General features: G+C 37.4%; 1 protein-coding gene across 4 annotated transcripts in view; it reads right to left on the bottom strand.

Annotated features, from left to right (window-relative positions):
* Window positions 1-6,736: 6,736 nt before the first annotated feature.
* The window catches only part of Ac76E (adenylate cyclase type 2 Ac76E), a 200,061-nt gene continuing 183,639 nt past the window's right edge, over window positions 6,737-23,158 (bottom strand). For 3 of the 4 annotated variants that reach the window (XM_074091532.1, XM_074091534.1, XM_074091536.1), the window contains 15 exons: window positions 22,810-22,980; window positions 21,919-22,046; window positions 21,411-21,475; window positions 20,289-20,450; window positions 19,075-19,234; window positions 18,840-18,923; window positions 18,448-18,582; window positions 17,618-17,781; window positions 17,016-17,187; window positions 15,562-15,627; window positions 14,435-14,584; window positions 13,797-13,898; window positions 11,607-11,724; window positions 10,630-10,774; window positions 6,737-9,345 (listed from right to left, as the gene is read on the bottom strand). In XM_074091532.1, coding sequence (XP_073947633.1) covers window positions 9,231-9,345; window positions 10,630-10,774; window positions 11,607-11,724; window positions 13,797-13,898; window positions 14,435-14,584; window positions 15,562-15,627; window positions 17,016-17,187; window positions 17,618-17,781; window positions 18,448-18,582; window positions 18,840-18,923; window positions 19,075-19,234; window positions 20,289-20,450; window positions 21,411-21,475; window positions 21,919-22,046; window positions 22,810-22,980 — 1,937 coding nt within the window. In that variant the 3' untranslated portion in view covers window positions 6,737-9,230. The remainder of the gene's footprint in view (window positions 9,346-10,629; window positions 10,775-11,606; window positions 11,725-13,796; window positions 13,899-14,434; window positions 14,585-15,561; window positions 15,628-17,015; window positions 17,188-17,617; window positions 17,782-18,447; window positions 18,583-18,839; window positions 18,924-19,074; window positions 19,235-20,288; window positions 20,451-21,410; window positions 21,476-21,918; window positions 22,047-22,809; window positions 22,981-23,158) is intronic. The other variant, XM_074091535.1, reaches the window with a different exon arrangement.

Genomic DNA, 23,158 nt, shown 5'->3' with positions numbered 1-23,158 from the left:
ACGAGTATAAGTATCGCTATCGAGTACCCTGCTACACTAACAGATGGCGCCGATTTAGCCAAATTGACTAAGTTTAAAAGAGGGTGTACGGATATCAAGAAATTTAACTGAATAGGTAATTTATTAAATAATACAACAAAAATAAATGAATTGCCACACATTTCACAGTGCCATCTTATGGAGAACTATGAAACAAACGAGTTAACATAGTACGTAGTGGTTACATCAACACTCATATTCAACACGCGTTTTTTATTTTTTTTATTTTTTTTCTTCGACTGGATGGCAAACGAGCAAGTGGGTCTCCTGATGTAAGAGATCACCACCGCCATAAACATCTGCAACACCAGGGGTATTGCAGACGCGTTGCCAACCTAGAGGTCTAAGATGGGATACCTCACGTGCCAGTAATTTCACCGGCTGTCTCACTCTCCACGCCGAAACACAACAGTGCAAGCACTGCTGCTTCACGGCAGGATTAGCAAGCAAGATGGTGGTAGCAATCCGGGCGGACCTTGCACAAGGCCTACCACCGCGTATAATTAATAATAGAAAATGACATAAATTATTCCTAATTAATTTATATCCGGAATCACTGACATAGCTCGAAAAATTATATGCAAGTTGAAGTGGCAATTGGCAGGCCACATCGCTCGAAGAACAGATATTCATTATTATTCATTTGGGGGAGAAGTCCTCGAGGAGCGGCGACCGGAAAGACGAAGCGTTGGCAGGCCTCCCTCCAGGTAGAATGACGACATTGTGAGACTTGCGGGAAACCGGTGGATGCAAGTGGCGAGTTGTCGTTCATTGTAATTTATAATTTATTTGTATTGTAATTTATTATTGATTATATGTAGGTACGTTAGTCTGTAAGGTATTTATTGTATGGGCCAAGTTTGCCCAAAATAAATGGATTTATTACGAGTATTATTATTGTGGCGTTGTAAGGGGTAGGCCTTTTTCGATCAGTGGACCTCTTCCGGCTGATGATGACGAATTATATCGCATCAATATTCATACGTATTGCTTCTTTTAAGCACTTAATAATGGTCACGAAGGTGAGTGCTTAAAAAAAAACATTTTTCTCTTTCTTTTGGCGGAGTAAATTTACAACGATTTCGGATTTGGGACTCGCATTTTATAGGCGTTACCATGCCTCCCGAAAAAAACGAATCGACTACCAGGGGCACGGCACGGTCTCTCAGGAGTCTGAGGAAGACCGCGATGGGAGATCTCAGTGCCGCTCTAGCCGGGCAGGCCGCTTCGCTTTCGGCTGAAACGGCAAGCCAGCGCGAGGCTGGGTTGCGATCCCAAAGACATGTACGCAATCTTTGAGATCACTCGATGTAGGAAAAAAGTAAGCGAAGAATAAAAATCTTATTTCTTGAGCAATTTAGATGTGAAACTTGGTGATCATGATCAGATTTTTCAGTTGATTGTTTAGCTGTAGTTTGAAGGGATTTTCGAAAATTCCAGAGAAACGGCCAATGCGGGACATTAACTTCATTTCTATCGAGTATTGTGTAAATATAAAAATCTACGCAGACGAAGTCGCGGGCAAAAGCTAGTGTTGAATATTTTGCAAACAAATCACTGAATCGAAAAAATCGTTTAAAAACCCCGTAGGTAATTGTTTTAAAAGACCTATCCAACGATACCCCACACTACAAGGTTGGATAAGAAAAAAAATCACCCCCACCTACGTCTACGGGAGGTACTCTAAAAAAATTTTTATTTTATTTTTATTGTACCATTTTGTCGGCATAGTTTACATAATATATATTCGTGCAAAATTACAGCTTTCTAACATTGATAGTCCCTGAGCAAAGCCGCGGACGGACAGACAGACAGACAAACCATGGCGAAAGTATAAGGGTTCCGTTTTTGCCATTTTGGCTACGGAACCCTAAAAAAAGCGCAATTGTGTTTTCTATAAAATTAAAACAAACTTCTCCTTTTTGACGTAAAAAAGTACTTGCATTATTTAAAGATTTGTATTCGTATCCGATAAATCATTATTAATTTTATGCAAACAACAATATTAACCCAAGCCAATAATTACCGCGCACTAATTAATAAACGCCGGCTGTAATCTGAACGAATGTGAATGTTCTCACGTTAAATAGCTAATGGTAATAATTAATCTATATTTTGACAAGTGAACGTTTGAGCGATCTAGTTGCTATGCAGTTTGTTCAGCTAACATGTGGGCAACTAATTTCAACAACTAATAATAACAACAAAAGTATCATAGTAAAGAGAAGGTAATGTTGAAAATTAACTTTTTTATTGAATCATTCCTACTTTATTGAATCATTGTTACTTGGCTGAGGACTGTATTATTATTGTTATTAAAATTATAAATTTACACATGCACTACTATTGCTGTGCCATTGCTGCGCCCTTAAAGGGCTCATGTTTTGACTCTATTTTGACCTAATTTTAAGACGTGAAATGCAATAAAATTTTGAATTAATTGATGAAGCTAATCTATCCCCCTTTTAAGGGTTCCATAGTCCTACAAGAAACTGCTATAGTTTCACCATGTCCGTCTGTTCGTATGTCTGTCCGAGGCTTAGTTTAGAAACTGTTAATGCTAGGAAGCTTTTATTTTGCGTAAATGTACTACTACGCGAAGAAGAAAATTACCCTTTCGAACCCGAGTATGAAAAGAGTTACGAAAATGGACTTTATGTACAATACATGTCGTTCAAAATTCAAATGTAAGAGTTATGACAGTGGACCTTATGTACAATCCATGTCAAATTCAAATTCAAATGTAATTAACCCGCACAAATTGTATCGGCTGGGTTCGAAAGGGTTAACAATATTTTTTTAGGTAACCTAGATAATGTCTCCCCGCACGTAATGTGGAAATGATTTTCTTTTCTCATTTATTAAAAATTGCTTTTAACATTTGTAATAATAATAATTATTATTTGTAATACATACCTATATAATAGTAATCCTGTAAATTTATAGCTAGTTTCCTTATAATAGAGATCATAGCCGATAGAAAATTAACTAGCTTTCTCACTTCAACCAAGTAGATGAGTAATACAGATAAAAAACAATCCCCGCGTATAGGAACACAGATAAACAATAGTACACCGAGGCGGTTCTACTGAAATAAATCACGCGCAAGCGCGTAGGTGGCCCGCAACCCGCAATTACCAATTAACTTCGCCTTATCCGTGTTCGAAATTCAAAATTCAAATTCATTCGGACGCCGCCCGTCGAACGAGACAGACGTCTAAAATGGTAACGTGAAATTTTAATGTCCTGTGGGCGTTAAAAAATGACGGTTTTATTAAAATTTGAGGTGCCATTATTTAGTTCGAACGGGTGGATGTACGTATAGGTACAGTCGAGAAAACTGAACCACTTATTAGGATAGAACCTTTTCAAAGCAAATTTTGCGATGGTTTCTTTAGCTGCTGGTCCCTGGACCCACCCAAAGTGGTCCGCGAAGCCAGCGAAAAAAAAGGATTCTTTATTAGTTTTCAGTAAAAGTGAAAAAAGTGGCAGTGAAAAAAAATCAAATGGTCCCACATGACTGAAAGTTTAAGAACCATTGATTTAGCAGATGCATGCGATGTAGTCAGTCCACCTAGTGGAAGGATGCTTGTTCTTCCGGTTCGTGGTCGCCACTCGAAGAATTTTCTCTCCCAATGGTTATATGTTCTATGAGCGATATGGCCCGCCTATTGCCACTTCAACTATTATTCTACGTGTTATATCGGTGACTTTCATTTTTCGCCGAATTTCCGTACTCCGGATTCTATCATGCAAAGAAATTTCGAGCATAGAAGTCTCCATCGCTTGATGCGCGACTCTAAGCCTCTCCAAGAGGACAACAGTAAAGAACCAGATTTCAGAGCTATAGGCTATAAATATATAGCAACACACTGAAAACTCCACTTAGTCTCCAGCACTACGGAATAGTATCTATACCTAAGTGCATACATGTTTTAGGACGTTTTAAGTTTAAACACATATATATTTCCACATTTCACCTTACGGGTGATAGGACTCTGCGTAAGGTCTGTCCGAATGGATACCACCATTTTAGTTGCTAATCGCTCAAGCAGTAGCGCTTTCGCTGCAGTGTGTTCTGGCGTTAAAAGTAAGACAGACGGTGATGATTCATCATCATCATCATCCCAGTATATACGTCCCACTGCTGGGCACAGGCCTCCTCTCAGAATGAGAGGGCTTGGGCCACAGCTTTTAATCGAGCCGACGAAGCAGTGCGGATTGGAATCTTCACAGACTTTAAATTGCTTTGCAGGTAAGCTCGTGTAAATTTCGAATGTAATTAATTTCGCACATGAATTCAGAAAAACTTAGAAACGCGAGGATTTGAACCCATGATCCTCTGCTTGAGAGACCATAGGTTAAATCCTTTAGGCCATCACGGCTTTTTAAGGCAGCGTTTTCACCAGAGATGTGCCAAGATGTGTTGCAAACTAAAACAGTTACAAACTTTGAAAATAAAACCACATAATATCCAACAGCTTTTTAATCAATATTGTTTTATTTTTCAAAATAAACTTTTCAAATGTAGCTGTTTACATTGATAAAACTAAATAATAACTACATCAATAGTTCATTTAGAATAAAAATTGTCTGATACCTACTTAACTTCTAGAGATCTATCAGAAACTATTACACATAAAGACATTCATAATATCAATGAGGGTTTGTTGTCAGGAGAATTATCGCTAGATGGCGTTAATATCGACAGGTACTTTTGACGAGATTACTAATGTATGGGCAAAAAACTTTTCCCAAAGTATCACATCCACAAATATTTTACTCAAATTATCATTTGGCAAAAAATCATTTGCCGAAAAAAGTTATCGCAATTTTACAGTTAAGAAAATTTTTTTTTGGCAAATTATTGTTACACAAATAATTACTTAGTCATGCTTCATATTACCAAGTATTATTTAGTAAAATGTATCGTTTGGCATAACGTAATCTTCCCAAAATATCGCATGACATAATAACCTACTTTTCTGGGAGCAGTTCGTTTCTGTGGGGGGCGCAATTCTAACCTAACCTAACCTACTTTTCTGATAGCAGTTTGTGTCTGTGGGGGACGCAGTCTAACCTCATCTACTTTTATGATAGCAGTTCGTTTCTGTGGAAACCGTAGTTCTAACTTAACCTAACCTACTTTTCTGGTAGCAGTTAGTTTCTGTGGTTGGTTTGTGCGAAATGCCATTTAGAAAAATAATTTTTTTGGAATACGATATTAGCAAATTAAACGTTTGATTAATAAACGTTTGTCGTAATAAAATTTGACAAAGTAAAATTATGCCAAATGATAATTTGACCAAATGAATAAAATGCGAAATGTAAATATGCTAAAGATTCGTTTGGGAAATGAAACTACTGCGATAAGTTTTTTGGGAAGTGAAATTTGGCGAAAAATATTTTGCCTAAACTGCAGTACACCATTTGACGTTACAGTCTAGCTTGTGATTCGTTTATTTAGTTTTTGAGTTGACTTACCTTAAGGGCCATTATAGACACTAGATCTTTGCTTTTGTCTATACTTTATACCTCGCACTACTAGCGCCACCTAGTTTGTCACAGAAACACTCATTGCAAAAGTAATGTAATGTTTAAAAAAATTGTAACGCAATTAATAAGGCGGTGTTGCGAGCGAATTTAACGACCGGAATAGCCCATTGTTAGAGAACCTGAGCATCCATAAATTAAGCTTTGCTGACTTTGGGACTAGGTCAATTGGTGTCAAGTGTCCACCGAGTTTTTTTTTTGTTTATTTATTCAATTCACTGTTTGTTTACTGCAGTATCGAAACACTCACCTAACAGCAATTTAAAAAAATAGCTGCCAGTGAAAAATCTCTGCTCACACTCGATATACCCTTTGTGATGTATACGAAAACACAGACCTAGATGAAGTACAGAGGGGCTTAAGATACCTTGAAAAATCTTTCTTAGGATGAACAACCCTAATTTTGTTTTATTCTTTCACTAAAGAAAAGCGACGGGATTAACGCATTCGTTGCCACCTGACTTGACTTGACTGACCACAGATGCCACCGACGCACATATGCGTTCAAGTTGTATGAATAATTATGACAGCGGCACTGGGAAGTTCCAAAAACGCATAATATAATGCGTCGGTGGCAGTGAATGCTTTAAATGATACATTATAAATTAATTGTTTAAATCTCACTACCCTACAAACAGAGGCGTTATTCTCTAACGCGCTCGGAATTACAATCGTATTCACCATTTCTTTCTGGCACGCGGTATAAGGACGAGGGTAGAAAGAGATAAAGAAGGCGATCGCAAACGTCAGCGCGTTAGACAATACGGCCACACACAGTGTTTATATCGTAAAGGAAGCATTGCAGAATTTTTAATGCTTATTCAAATCATCGTCATCTATATTATAGGCTGCAAGTTTCTTACATCAAAACGGCGCACAAAATTGGTTGACAGCGCGGCTTTGTGAACGTCGTCGGGTGTCAAGCAATGGGTCACTAACTGCCAAAAAAGATTGGTGGAATATTAACTTTACGATGCTATGCATAAGTTTGATTATCCCTAATTTATTGAATCAGGCGTTACTTTGACCATTCAATGTTAATTTCCTTGCTCAACCTCTTTCACGTGTTCAAGTTTGTTGTTCCGTGACAGGAAGGTAGTGTATAGATGGGTTTGTGTGATTTGTGTGTTTCTTACAAAGGAACTGCATGAACACGCATATTTTGCATAAGCTTAGCTATCGTAAGGTCGCGGGTGAGCAAGGAAATTATTTTAGTTCATTGATTATCCCTCTTGACTTTAAGTGATAGTTTGCTTGTCGCCCGACGGTTTCACTAAGTTTGTTGACGTCCGTGACAGGGGTTGTGTCAAAGTCCCGCATTTTGTTCCAAACAGCCAGTCTAGATATCAATGCCTCAAATATAGTTAAGTGTTTGCGTAGAGACGCTGTACCTTTGTATTGTATGTGTGTGTCTCTATACACCCATTTGTAAACAACCAATATACTAAATTAATAATGTAAGTATACATACTATTAATTATCAGCTAAACAAGATTACTCAATAATTAGCACCATAATAATGAGTATTCAAAAAAATAATTATTCAAAAACTATTAAATGCAAAGAAAGTGTAAATCCCTATTTTAAAATGGTAAGTTAGGTATTAAAAATAATATTGTCATATTCAAAATAAATCTCAGTTTTTATCACACTAGGTATTGTTATAATTTACAAAACTATAGAAAAATAGATGGAATTGGTATAAATTGTCTATGTCTAACATTTTTATTTTATTACTATTTATGACTCAAAATTATGACTTGCTAACGTTTTGTAGCAACATATTATTGTTTATTATCAACTTATATTAATGATAGTACGGCCAAGGAGTTTAATTCATTGGGCACCATGGAACCATTTCACAGTAAACGTCATAGTGACATCGCATTAATTAACAAGGAAAGTCGTAATGACTTTTCCTTTGAAAAGGTTCCACGGCGGCCCATGAATTCAATTCTTTGACCGTACGTGATTTTTTGATATTATATTACCTACATTCATAAGCGGATTCCCACAAAGCACTTATTACGGGAATTACCTTTAAATTTAGGTACACTACATATTTTCTGTTATTTCTCAAACAAGACGACGCAACGTATATTACTCGTGTCAAAACAGTACTGGCACACAACTTATCACTATCAGTAACATGAGAACAGGATATTTCTCATGACTAATGACCAACATGGTCATGCACGTAAGCAGAGCTAAAAGTGCACATTCTTCTAAGACCCTACACTCTTGACAGAGTTGTCGTGGACGTCGGATAAGAATTAGGCCCTTTACTACAAAGTGCAACATTCGAACTTCGTATCTTGCTGTTCCGCTGACGCTAATATTATTTAAAACGAGAGTGTGAGGGACCGTATGATACGAACTTCGATTTACGAATTTCGCAGTAGCCCCTCAGTAGTGAACCTTCACGACGACTTTCTTCGGAAAATAGCTTAGTGTGGTAGTCTCCCCTTGCCTTCCACACCGCAGTGCTGAGGGCCTACTCCGAAATTCGAAAATCGAAGTTAATATCGTACCGTCCCCCTCACTCTCGTATTAAATAGTTTGTACTATTACTAGTTTACTATTACTATTATTAGTTTTAAGCTGTTAGCTTATGCATCAGAGGGACGGCACGATACGAAGTTCGAATTTTGCACTTCGTAGTAAAAGATCTGATTCTCATCCGACGTCCACGATAACTCTGTCAAAAAAAAAGTGAATTTCGTAGTAGCCCCGCTGGAGTTCGGAGTTAGTAGTTTGACAATAGAGAGCGCTGCTGCCCACTGTCATATTATGACCCTCTTATTCTGGGTTCCGTCCGTCTTATTCTAAAACCAGCCACGGCACGGACCAGCATGTTACCAGCTCCTGTCATAAGTTCTTTGTGGCGCATCCTAATTTAGTTTCGTATTCATGTTTTTATCATAAAATATAACACTAAAATTATATTTGTAATATTGTAAAATAATATTTGGCAAACCTGACATTAGGTCTTGGACCTTTATACTTAAGTATAGTGGGACAGTATAATTTTATAAATTACTATCAAAATAAATTACTAGGCCTAGAATAGTAACTCTCATTATTACTAAATACTTACGTACCTATCTAAATTATATGGATACTTTGAAATATGTTTTTATTTTATGCTTTTGGATATGTCGTTGATATACAAAAATACATTACTACCAGTTTGGTTCAAACAAAATTTAAAATGATACCTAGATAGGTACAGTTGTTGAATCAAAATCATCTTTAAATTATTTCAGAAGATTTCACCACATAGTTGAATTAATTTGACTTAACGCCTTTAGTGTTTTAATTGTCCATACCTACATTAATAATAGTTAAAATTACACCGTTCCAAAGAAAGTGACGACACTTTGAATGAAAATTTCCAGAAAACAACTTATATAGTAATGAAACCCAATAAGCAGCTGAAATATCATGGAATAATTTAAAGACACCCTAATTATTTCGATAAAAAAATATATATACTTCACATTGATATTTCCTACAAAATAATGAGAAAAACATTTTGCTTCGTCTTATACATATATTATAGCCTTGCACAAATTCCAGGCTGAGATATGCCATTATTCTTACACGTTCATTGTGAAAATTACAATTTTATGATTAATTTACATTCCACCACCGATGTTGGGTGTCTTCACGAAGTACGTCGTTAATGTACCTTTACCCTTGACGTAGGTGGGTCCCCTGCATTCACATGTGTAGCCCGCGTTCATTAGAACTCTGAAATAGATTACCGTAAACTGCTTCAACTTTGCCCTCTGGCCCCAACATTGCCTGATTCGATTCAGAGTCAATAAGTCAGCACCCTTTAGGTTTTTAAACTTTTATCCCTCCGTAATAATAATTCCCTTGTAGATAAAAGTTTAAAACCTATAAGCGTGCTAAGTTATCGACTCTAAATCCAATCAGGCAATGTTGAGGCCAGAGGGCAAAGTTGAAGTAGTTTACGGTACCTATATAATCATCATTTAACTGTATTTTGTGGAATATTTTCCACTGCATTTTTATTCCCGTTAGCCTTTTGGATTCTTGTTGTATGCAGACGACGTATGCACAAAGTTTGTTTAAAATATTGTCAACTCAACACTGTTTAGCAACCTGGCCAATAATAAAAGCAAGAAACACGGATAGAAAACAAAGTAATACCGCATCGTCTTGTAAATAAATTTAACGTAAGTCATTTTTTTTTCTTTAATTTACACCTCAAAGATCAGTTTACATTGTACAATGTTACTTGGCGTTGACGTTTTCCTTATTTTATTTTAGTGGCAAAGTTTCACAACGGCAACAACATTTGATTGCTAACTTAATACTCCAGGCGTTAAACGCAATGCTCTTTCAACTTTCAGCTTTTGCCCATATTACTATAGCTTTTGCCCGCGGCTCCGTCCGCGTGGTATTCGGTTATCGCGCGCTGTTCCCTCGAGAACTGTGCATTTTTACGGGATAAAAAGTAGCCTATGTCACTCTCGGGCCCATAAACTATCTCTATGCCAAAAATCACGTCGCTCCGTTACGGCGTGAAAGAAGGACAAACACACAAACATACAAACACACTTTCGCATTTATAATATTAAGTATGGATTAGTAATACTTTTAATTTTGTCTTTAGTTCTGTAATTAATTTAAGTAAGTATTTCAGTAACAAATTGCGTTACGTCATAATTATAGCTTAAATAAAATAGTATCTTACGTTATTAATGATGTTTCGTTTAAATTGACAATTTGGATTTGTATTCATACAAGTAACTGGTTGTTGACATTGAATTGAATTATTATTATCCTTGTTTCGTCTTATTTAATATTCAACATTTTTTGCATGCCTACTCTTATAAGGTAATTGTCATCATTAAGACTATCAATCCTATATACTTTTAACATCTCAACAAGAACATGATGTTGTGCAAATAAATAATTTTCATTTCATTTAATCTCATTTCCAATTTCATTTTTCAAGTAACCTTGTTAAAGCCAAAATAGCTATCGCTAGCTCAATAAACTCACTTGGCGGTGTCCTCGGTGACTTGGATCTTGCCCATGATGCCGGTGGAGTCCATCCGGGAGGCCACGTTGACGGTGTTCCCCCAGATGTCGTACTGAGGTTTCTGCGCCCCCACCACGCCAGCTATTACTGGCCCATGGTTCAGACCTGCGACGGCAAATTAAACCTGAAGTACCGTAGGTAAACTACTTCAACTTTGCCCCCTGGCCTCAACATTGCCTGATTGGATTTAGAGTCGATAACTTAGCACTCTTATAGGTTTTAAACTTTTATCTACAAGGGAATTATTATTACGGAGGGATAAAAGTTTAAAAACCTAAAGGGTGCTGACTTATCGACTCTAAATCGAATCAGGCAATGTTGGGGCCAGAGGGCAAAGTTGAAGCAGTTTACGGAACTTAAAAATCTGATATTTTTATTCTGAAAGGTTCTTCCTATCGACAAAAAAAGTGTCAAGCTTTTCTAAAATTTTCATCCATTCCCCAATATAGTCAATCCAAAATCGCTGATAGTAGGTAGAACAAAAAGTGAAATGTAAAAGAGCTCTTTGCGTTCTACTTACAAAACAAACTTTTATTTTGGTTTTATGGAAAATGGAAATAGAAAATATTTATTTCGCACTTCGCAAATTACACACATAAAACAAAAAAAAATTAAGTAGTAGGTATTTTCGAAATCGCGAAGCTGTCTCAGCGCAGCATAGTGTTGGCCGTAGAGGCCAACGCTGGTCTTCCGCTGTGACCGCTTGGCGACTTCACCGAAGGCGACAAAAATTCACTAAAAATAAACAAAAAAAAGGGGAACAAACAAAAATTAAGAAAATTTAACTATCATAAATAAAAAAAAAATCAAAATCAAATAAAAACTAAAATAATAACAATAATGAAAACAAACAACACGAAAATAAACAAAAGACACGTTTAAATAAATTTTAATTTAATAAGTTTTCAATTCTCTTACTCTGTACCTCTCTACTTACCTATCCTAAGTTTAAATCTCTGGAAAGATTCTCTATTGATCTGGTCCAGTATGGTCATTAGGGCGAAAGCAAACTCCACCACGACTGCTACCGTGTGCTCTTCTTTCCCCTTTGCATCCTGAAAATTTAGAATAACTATGTCCATTACATTTCACATTTTATGTGCTCGTTTAAAAATAAATTAACACACACAAACATCACGCCTGTATTCCAAAATGGGGTAGGCAGAGCACACGAAACGTTACCGCTTCGGAGCCACATTTAGCAATTTTAGGTTTTAAGTTTGACAAAAACGGTACAATAGTGACAGGTTGCTAGCCTGTCGCCTATACGGTATACCTTGATCTATATCCTGAGTCGCCTCTTACGACATCCACGGAAGAAAAGTAGAGGTGTAATTCTAACTCGACACCACACGGGCAAAAAATAATTAATAAAAAAAAAAAAAAGTTTATTCAGTATCTTACTCAATTTAGCAGGTTACAGGTTGGTGCCTCCTTTTAAGTATTAAGATACCTGTGTCAGGAGACACCGCTCCTCCATCAAATGTAACATTTACATGCACAATGTGTTACAATTTATACTTAATATTAAGTTAGGAAAATAAAAGCAAAATTTTCAAAAAAATAAAATTAAATAAAAAACCAGTGTGAATTTATACATTTAAAAGTTGAGGTAATAGGTAATAAACAATAAAAAAAAACTAAAACCTCGCTTTAATGCGACAACGGATCATCATCAGGCTCAGTTTCCACCAGAGATGACGAGGATGTGTTGCGATGAATGTGTTTTTCATAAACCAATAGAAACGTTTCATTTACCTAGCCTCGCACCGCTCAGCTGTTTCCACTAGAGATGTGCTGTGCGAGGATAAATAATGAAGCGTTTCTACTGGTTCATGAAAAAAGAATCTCTCTCAACACATCCTTCCACATCCTCTGCTTGTAACGCAGCCTTAGACCCTGAATGTCATTTATGGTTAACGTGCACCCTAACAGCCTTATTCATAAAAAAATCCTTAATTGAGGTTTGATCGGTCTGTTACTTAGCAGACTGATTAAGCTTGTTAGACGGTTGTCAAGAAGTATGATTCATAAACGGATTAGACGCGTTATGTTGGCCATCTTGACAAATCAAAGACAAAAAATGGCCTCGTCGATAATTGAAAAAAAAATTGACAGCAGTGAAAGCAAATTAGCAGGAAAATAAATAAAAAGCGAGATGTTTGTTTTCCCGCCATTTCCGATCCGCATGTTTATGTTGTACCTAAGTGCAAAAAGCCGTAATTATGTTAATCATTCTAATTTCTTTTCATATTTATTGTTAGTAAAGTAGCAGTAATAAATACCTAATAATAAATTTTCCTTGATTTTTTCTAATCTTTGCCTTGATCTTCCCTTCACTAAAAATATCTTCGGTATGGTTTTTTGCTCTTGTCAAAGTGAGCTGTTCAAACTTGTGGCAGCCATTTTGTGACTTAGCAGGGAGGTAAAGGAGGGTCTACGGTCCTCTAACTTTAGCAGAGCCTTGATCGACTGATTAGCGCTAACAGACGTTTATGAATCATGTTTTTTTGCATCGGGCCTTCAAGGAGGCTCTAACTTTTTATGAATAAGACTGTTAGACTTTAAGACTTAGAGTTTCAGTGCCTGTTTTACTGCTCCTTTATCAGCCCCTGAATAATACTTGTATTCAAAGAACACCCTAAGACGATCTCTAACAAACCCAAACACGGCTAGGTGGCATTGTTCTGTCTTGAAGTTCCAAGTCTGTTTTGCCTGAAGATCGTGGTCAGTATTAAGGTGCGACCAAACCGCTGCTTAAAAAACGGATTCGCAGTGACGTGCCGTAAACTTCAGGTCTTTACCGAACAAAAGTCGTGGCGTTTACGGCACGTCACTGCGATTCCGCACCGTTTGCGTATTTTAAGCAGCGGTGTGGAAAGCATGCAATAAAACGGTGCGCATACGATGCGTCACTGCGATTCCGTACCGTCACCGTTTTAAGCAGCGGTTTGGTCGCACCTGGTTGCATCTGGAACGGATAATCTCCACCATTGGATTGGACGAGGATAAGTCTTTTACTTGATCGGTCCATCTTTTTAGTGAACTGCGCGATTTTCTGCCTTCGGTGTTCCTATGAACCAGTTTTTCTAGATTTACTTAGAGTCGAAAATAAAGCAAAACTTACTGTCTGATCTTCCTTCCCGGGTCGGAGGCCCGCGGCGATCATGTAGGTGCTCCCGATAGTTTTGATCTTCTCTATGCTGCTGAACTTTGGCTTCAGTAGAAGCTGTAACGTTACACCAATAACACATATAGATCGTGCAAGCATTATGTCAGCTACATCAGTGACTAGCCTACACTTATACCCATGACTTTGCACGCGTAAACCATTAGATCTAAATTCCGGGATTTTGAAACAGTCCCGTAGGAATTGCCAAAAATTACATCGAGGTTTAATTAAGGTTGCATAAAAAATATGCACGCCGAATTTCATATCCTATTTTAGTATTACAATCCGATGTCGTAGAAATATCAGGATAAAAGGCTTAAATGTTACATCGGATGTCCAGCTGTTTTATTTTTTAAACTCCGACACAAGAAGTCTCTCTGCCTGTGGCATCATCGCTCTTAAACGGGTAAACCGATTTTGATGCGGTTTTTTTAATCAAAAGCTACTCATCGAAATAGTTATCAGCTAAGTTTCACTAAAATCGGTTCAGTTGTTTTTGAGATATTGAACTTTAAAATGATAATGTCGGGAATTCCTTAACTTTTCTAAATTGGTTTGGTTATTTACGTTGTTTATATTATTTTGACTCTGACCTTATCAAAATCGCATATGATCTCATTGAGCAAGCGCAGGCACTCTAGTCCCTGCTTGTTGACATCCGTTTCGTCGTAGAACTCTTTATAATTCGGTATCGATGCGAACATAACCGCTATACTTGAGTATCGCTCGTGGTACAAGTCCTCCTGCAAAAAACAGCAGGTTTGCAGGTGGTAGGACCTTGTGCAAGGTCCGCCCGGATTGCTACCACCATCTTGCTCGCTAATTCTGCCGTGAAGCAGCAGTGTGCAGCAGCTTGCATTGTTGTGTTTCGGCGTGGAGAGTAAGACAGCCGGTGAAATTACTGGCACGTGAGGTATCCCATCTTAGGCCTCTAGGTTGGCAACGCGTCTGCAATACCCCTGGTGCTGCAGATGTTTATGGGCGGTGGTGATCTGTTACCATCAGGAGACCCACTTGCTCGTTTGCCATCCAGTCGTATAAAAAAAATACTTGTTTTTATCAGCAATATCCAACCACCACTACCAATATCTGATACAATAAAGAGTGCATAAATATCTGATACGATTCTATTTCTAGGGCCGGTCGGGCGTGTCACATGTTTTTGCACACTCCGCTGTAGATCCAAAAATCCTTTCCCTATCCAGCACTTTGACATGCCAACCACATTGATATGCCGGCCTGATGTTTTTAAACAATCCATTTTTTCTTCTTTCTTTTAATTATTGTTCGTTGTAATTTATTTATTTCTTGGTTTGTTATAGTTATTATTATTATTTTTTCTCTTAAGTTTATTTGTGTATGTATAGATAAGTGGTTTATTTATTTATTATATTTGTGTATCGTTCCGTGAGTCACAGACGGTTCTGGCAGAAAATCAGCGCTGCAGGCGTTTAACGCTTCAGCATAATGCTGAGTCAGCGACCGTTTCACTTTCGCGGGGACACACAACATTGTGTATATTGTATTTAATATTTTCATGTGTTTTTCTGTAATTTTTTATTTTTTATTTTATTTGTGTTAATTTTGCTGTATATGTGTGTCTTCTGTGTAAGTGAATAAATGTCTTCTTTCTTTCTTTCTTTCTTTAGATTAATACACTGTCAGAGTTTAGAACTTGGAAATTAAAGAATAACTTAAATTGATTCGGAGATAGCCTTACCTCAGATGCGACCGACGTCAAAAAGTGTTGCGCCACGTGAGCTGGTAATATGTTTTCCAGGAGTATCTGAAAATGCGAAAATGAAAACATTATCATCTGCAGCCTTTGCACTTCCTGCTGGCTGGAGCTGGGCATCTTCTCGCATTGATAAAATTGTAGTTTTCACGCGAACCGATTGGGGATTAGCTTTACCAAAAATTTCATTGAATACGGTATTTGACTATATTTTTTATAAATTAAAACTTCACAATATAGAATATAGATTAAAGAAAAATATCATATAAATCTGTAAATTAAATGTAACTAATTAATGCATGTTATTTACGTCTACTTCGGGTAATATTTATTGAATACCTTATTGCTATTGTGGAAGAGCGGGATTTCCTGACACATGTGTATATTCACTTACCTACTAGGAAATTCCGGCCCTGTTTAGAAATATTATTTCATGTTTACCTGAATAAAGATTTTTATTTTTTTTATTTTTTGACAATGCCTATTATCGAATAGAGAAACAATTTTTAAGCTACCTTTACAAATAACAAAGTTATAAAGGTTTGAAAATCAAGATAAGACAGAGAATACATGCATGTGACGTCACACGCAAGTAGCGCCATATTTGCTGCATAGAGAAAGCGTTTGAGAAAGAGAAAGGAAAATAGATTTTTCAAAAAATCATTATAAATCAAAATTTTAACCGATTTCTCTTTGCTAAACACTGTCTGTATATCTATATTTTCATAATAATATTATAATAAGACATGGCAAATCCAGGAGTTGTCGAATACCGTATTATTCACCTAAACCCAAAAAAATCAAGATTGTGAGCCAAAACTGGAACCTACGATCATAGCTGCTAGATAAGTTTTAGGTCAAACCAATCCCACAAAAACATTTCATGTTAAATATTGCCAAGACGAGACCATGTAGCTCGCACTGTCAAAAAGTAATCAGATCTCTTGTAGAGCCAAGTTTCTAACCCTACGTGCCCAGCTCTAAATCTATAAGCCCTAATTTTACACTAAAGTTGCGACGAAATTTTACAGCAGTAGCTCGTAGCGAGTAGTTCGTAGCGCGTAGCAGCGTTTTCCCGCTATTAATCTCGTAGGCGTGCAAACCGTGGACTAAACTGGCGAGTCGGCCGCACGAACCTTTTGCAATTCGTCATATGGGCTTGAACCTTTAAATCTATTCAATCTTTTAAACTCTTTCCGTGCGGTTTTGAACTTAAAAATCTACATTTCCGAGAAAGGGTAGATAGTGCCCTTGCGCTTCGCTTGGCTCGTCTTGAAAATAGAAATGGAAACTTTCTGCGCCTCTTCAGCCAAAACCGTTGCCTAGTCCATAGTAAAAGCTTTGCTTAGTTTGGGACTGTTTCAATTGGTATCAGGTGTCCCATGTTTATTTATTTATTTATTACAAAAAAATCAAACCCTCGGAGCGCCTCAACTGACCTTATTAATCCCTCTCATGGTTTCCACTTCCTCCTGCTCTAACTTGAGCTTGTCCTTCCAAAGGAAGTCGGTTCTGGAGGTGAACTCAATCTGACGATCCAGGATATGAAGCAGAGCCGCAACGAATACCAGCACCAGGCCGGCTTTGGTCGCGTATGGGAGCATTGAGAACCTGGAATTTAAAAAAAGGCGTTGACAATAAAAATTTGATGATGTTGATGGAATTTTAGTTACGTGAACGACATCTTCTTCTTATACTGCCACAATCTCGTCCTGTCCATAGCCACCTTCAATAGCTCTTCTACACTCTTTATGCCGGTTCACTGCCTTATATTACGGAGGCATGACACAGTGTCCCATGGCCTTTGGCTTTCATTTTCACGTGGGTGACGTGGATACGGTGAATATTAAGAATCAAGTTTTCCAGTTTTGTTTGCTGTCTCACTGAAAAACAGCGTTGCGGCTCCGCAACATTGTAAAGAGTGGAGCCTAATTTATACTTAATGAATGTAACTACTAAGTGAGTCAGTATTCCGCATGGGAGTAATTTTGGGGAAAGGGAAGCAGGGGCAGGTCGCTGGTCAAAAATAATGTGAACTCACTCAGTATCCAAACCATCATGGGTGTGTGTGAAGAGTGGCGCTGATGCGAATAAAGCGATGTGCGTTGACAGAGCAAGACCCATGACTGCTAGTTTCAGAACGAAACCCACTCGCAGAAACACCGATATTGATGCTAGAGTCAGCACCGAACTGTAGAGATAGCTCTGGAAATGAAAACGTGTAAGCTTAAGATTTCGCCAAAAGCAGAGACGAGTGGAAAAAAAAGGTGAGGCTTTTGCCCAGCTGTGGGCCACAATATAAGTTTTAAGAAATAACTGAGAGGTTAGTAGACGTCACAGGCTTTGTCACAGGGGATCGAAGAGCTGGCAGCTTCCTCGAACTAAGAATTAGGTAGCTTAGCTGTTCAAATAGGCAACGCTGCCAGCATATTTAGGACCTTGACTAAGAGGGCTAATTTAAATAATTTGTTATAGTTTTATGTAACTAGGTGTTTCAACTTTATGATCATCATCATCATCACCATGTCAGCCGAAAGACGTCCACTGCTGGACATAAGCCTCCCTCAAGGCTTTCCACTCAGACCGGTCTTGCGCTTCACTTTATGATAGTTTTATGTAAATAGACATAATTTAATTGTTATATAGTTATATTGTATTAACGGCCGTCGGAACTCCGTACCGTGCCCAGTTTTACATTTTTTTATTTTTAAGTGTCGTAAATGGTGGCTAAGGGACCTGAAATGAGAGTGAACAGCAGCGCTCCCTACCGCCAACGAACTCCGGACTGCATCACCGCAGTATGGAAGGCAAAAGAAAACCACAATATTAAATTAACAGGGAGTGTGTGTAAAACAACGTGTGAAATTGTACCGGTGCTGCTTCTAACTCGAAAACCTTCTCAGCGGTCAGCGTCGTTTGGTTGCTGACCGTGACCCGCACATCAGTAAAGTTGGCCGCTGCTGCTCTTGGTGCTACAGTTAATTCTTCAACGAATTCTGGCTGAAACTGAGAAAAGTGGTACTTTTATAGGAGCCATGGTCTTCAGTAATTTATTGAATCAGGCGTAACTTTGCGGAGGTCCATATCAATGAAGGAAAAACAATTAGATGCCTACTTTGCTCAACCGTGATCTACAGAGTCAGAGGCCGCGGGTGAGCAAAGTATTTTTTTTTAGTTCGTGGTCTTCAGTATCTCTTTGGTATTACGCTAATTTATAACTACTGTAATTTTTATAGATTTGCTGATGGGCAAAAATTACTTACTAAATTTATGACTGCGCACGCACCAATCAGTAGAACGGAAACCAGAAACATTGTAATTCTGATATACCTGTTGTTAGTCACCACCTAAAAATGCATAGTTTAAAATTTAAATTTCAAAGACGCAGTGTTTTAAACTTTCATGATTTTCACTTATGTATTACACACCCGGGACTTATCAGGCTTAACCAAAAACATTATATTTATAATGTCATTATATCTGTTGACATTCACCCACCTGACCAGGCTTAGTGCAGTTGTCAGCATAGATGTCATCAGTCATTATGGGCACATTGGACTGCGGTCGCAGTCGGAATTGATCGTCGTACCATGATAAATATACGAATACCATCAGTGTGAACAGAGTCGGGCCGAAGGATGCGTAGAGGACGATGCCTCTGAAAGTAAAGAAAGGTAATATAAAAAAAATTAAGATGGTAAGTTTTACAGAGCAGATTCCAAAAATTAGGGGAAGATGATTATGATGGTAATATTGTTAATTTCAATAAAGTTATCTTAAATGATGCTGGTACTAATGTGAGGGACGATGATGATGATGATGATGACTCAGGACCGCATGGCGAGCAGCTGTAAAAACGCAAGCACCATGTATACCCCATGGTATAAGCGCCTGCAGTAATAACAGCGCAGCGCCGCACTCGACAGAGTGCCCATGGGGCTGGTTGCATTTTGATCGTTCTTAGCTGCAGCCAGAATGGATCTGACCAGTATCTGGTCGGTCTGGTTGGTAAAGATTCATCCTTCAGTATGTTTTTTTAAGATAATGATTGTGATGTGATAGTTGTGACACTGCTTTTGGTGATGACGACAGAGATGCAAAATAAGAAAAGTTCATGTAGGAAATGAGGAATATAACATGTATATGTGATGTCGATGGTGATGAAATAATACTGTTTAATATTGCTGTCAAATCTAGCAGTGAAGTAGAAATTATTATCGAAAATAAAACTGTGATATGGATGCACAGTAAAACGAGAAAAACAGACCAGCGCTGGGAATCGAGCCCAGGTCCTCAGCAATCCGTGCTGCGTGCTATAACCCCTACACCACCGCTGGACAGGAATCTAGACACGAATTTTTTCTATGCATACATATCTCAGGTTGCTTATTTCTACTACGCTACTTAAGCAGCAGCACTAGCGACATCTATGTTCCGCTCTCATCGAGAGACGTCACATTCTTTCGGAACTAACCGCACACCCAGACAAGAGACGTCGCTACTAAGCAATCAAATTATGATTGGTTTTTGGAGTCTTTTTGTATTTATATCAACTCCAAATTTGTTACTTTTACGGGTATCAATTTTCGATATGGTTTCACGGGATACCCGTAAAAGTAACAAATTTGGAGTTGATATAAATACAAAAAGACTCCAAAGAACCAATCATAGAAATTATTAATCTAATACCAATAACGACGATGACGACTTACGTTCGCACGGTGAGTAGCTGTATCAGCGCAAGCAGCAAAAACAGGGCGGCTGCGCACGCGACGTTGTACTTGAAGTGCGCATCGGGCTGGTTGCGATATTGTCGCTCTTGGCTGCTGCTCTTGAACCAGAGAGTGGCGCGGCTCATACCCTCCGTGTTACTACTAAAGATGAAAATGGGAATACACATTAAAATACCCTTAGCTAAAACTGAGCTGTTTTTAGGGTTCCGTAGCCAAAATGGCACCCTTATAGTTTCGCCATGTCTGTCTGTCTGTCTGTCTGTTCGTCCGCGGCTTTGCTCAGGGACTATCAATGCTAGAAAGCTGTAATTTTGCACAAATATATATTTAAACTTAAATATAATTATGTAAACTATGCCGATAAAATGGTACAATAAAAAAATCAAAAAAAAATTTATTTAGTGTACCTCCCATAGACGTAAAGTGGGGGTGTTTTTATTTCTCATCCAACCTTGTAGTGTGGGGTATCGTTGAATAGGTCTTTTAAAACCAGGGGGTTAGGGGGTTGCTAAAACGATTTTTCGATTCAGTGATTTGCTTGCAAAATATTCAACTTTAAAGTGAAAATTTTCATTAAAGTCGAGCGTCCCCCCCCCCTCTAAAATCTAAACCGGTGGGTGGAAAAATTTGAAAAAATTCAGGATGGTAGTAAGTATATCAAACTTATAAGGAAAACTATAACGGTTAAGTTTTCTTGAGAATTATTAGTAGTTTAAGAGTAAATAGCAGCCTAAGGTATAAAATATACCTAAACTTGGAATATTCCGTACAAAATACGAAATCCTTAGAAAAATATTACTTATTTTTTGTTGTAATAGCTACGGAACCTTATTTCGGGCGTGTCCGACACGCTCTTGACCAGTTTTTTAAACAATGAAACTTTTTACATAAAAACACAAAGATGGTAAACCCAGGCTCACACACATTGGCAGCAGGTTTCAACAGCTTAGCTAATATTTCAAGTAATTATCATTAAAACTTCAGTCATGACTAATGTATTTTAATTAGATTTTCGGGATGATTTAATGTAAACCTTATAATTACATGACTAATCCAAAAAATAACAATAGTATAGGTGCAATAACAGCAAATATAACTCACCTACGAGTACAATCGCAGCATGTCGTTCGTTGTGGCAGCAAATTTTGTTCTATCATTGCAAGACTCTGAAAAGGTGAAATAACAGCTTCAGTCAACTTTAAGATAAAGGCAAGTGTTAAAAAAAAGACTGAAAAGAAAGAAATGGTCCCAAATCAGCATACTAACAGGCCTTTAGTTATAGCAAAATGTGCAATTTAGCAGGCTTTACAATTGCTAGCAAGTAACAAACATTTTGAAATCTATACTTATAAATTACTACGTACAGATTGGTTGTCTGGCAGACTAAGACAAAAATAATGCCCAATCTACTATTGGAACAATTGAAGATTTTAAATTTGGCATAATCTTTGACAGTCGTAGGTGCACTAAAAAACAGTTTTCCAAAATTTTCAAGGAATTTATTACTAGCATTTGTTTCACTCTTTGGACTTCAGATTATTTCTACAATGCCTACAATCGATTTGTAACTGTAGGTCTAGTACAAAATTAAATATAAAATTATACGTACAGAAATACCAATATTTTTGGCAAGTGTGGAATCAGTGATGTTAGCAAAGGGCTTGTCGGCTCCCCAGCATTCAACATACTTTGTCATTTTACTCGATGGGCGAGATCTACTCGGCACACCCGGTATTGCTAAAAATTAAATTCAAGATCATAAACTTTCATGCTTTCAAAAATAGAAATCGTCACTACTTTGTAAAAATCTCATATATCAAATCAATACGTCAACAAAATTAACCTTTAAAATAATGTACATAAAGTTCATTCGGAAAAAATATCGATTTTGAGGTAAGTAAGAGTTTTTTTTTAAGTAGTGTCGAAATATGTATTTTGGAGAAAAAGTGACCAAAAATGAATTTGGGAGAGGAAAATGAAATTTAGAATTAAAAAGGCTACATGCTGAATTAAAGAAAGAAGCTTGTAACATAACGGTGTACTAAACTAATGACAAAATTTTCAAAAAGGGACCACTCAACAAAAGCAACAGATGTTAACCACAAGGATCATGAACAAGTCGGTTTCCAAGACTAACTTGGCGACTGCGATTCTGTGGAGACAGTACTTAGCATTCTAGCAAATAGATTTGGCGGTACCAAGTCCATTTGGTCAAAATCAAAACATAGTTCTAGTCCAGAGGTATTCTCTAAAGAAAGACAAAGAAACAATTAAACTTATAAAAATAAGTAAAGCAAAGTTTAATGAAGAAACTGCACTTGGTAAAACTACATCCCTAAGGATTTTTTAAGCCTATTTGTTTTTTTACACACTTCCTTATTAGACAGTAAGGAACTTAGGCAGCTTCTATTTAGAAGAAATGGCTTCAATCGTAAATACAAGCAATTTAGTTTTTTATTCTTTTTAATTAAGTAGTCTGTTTGCTACAAAAGTAACTTACCTGTGCCCATAATAGGGCTAATTGCCCCAATGATAGACCCACTTCGGCTTTTAGGCTTATTATTAACAGGTACTACTCCATTGCCCAGACCTTCACCCGGACTCGTCGCTTGACTGTCAAACGCTACTATTTTAGCGCAATCTACTTTTACTGAAGCTCGTCTGCTAAGATCTGTGAAGAAAAAAAATCTATTTGATTTCGAGTAAACCTCTCATAATTTTAGTATTTTACACAACTTGCGTCGTTTAATTTTAACTAGCTTTTCATTGAATTGATTTTTTTTTTGTTGGAAAATTGAATTTTGCACATTGAATATCGCACGTCTAGTGGTTGGCTTAACTTGTTTGGT

Source organism: Choristoneura fumiferana, chromosome 8 (genome assembly GCF_025370935.1).
Source record: "Choristoneura fumiferana chromosome 8, NRCan_CFum_1, whole genome shotgun sequence".
NCBI lineage: Eukaryota > Metazoa > Arthropoda > Insecta > Lepidoptera > Tortricidae > Choristoneura > Choristoneura fumiferana.
The sequence above is the reverse complement of the archived record's forward strand: the minus strand, read 5'-3'. Positions and strand labels throughout refer to the sequence as shown.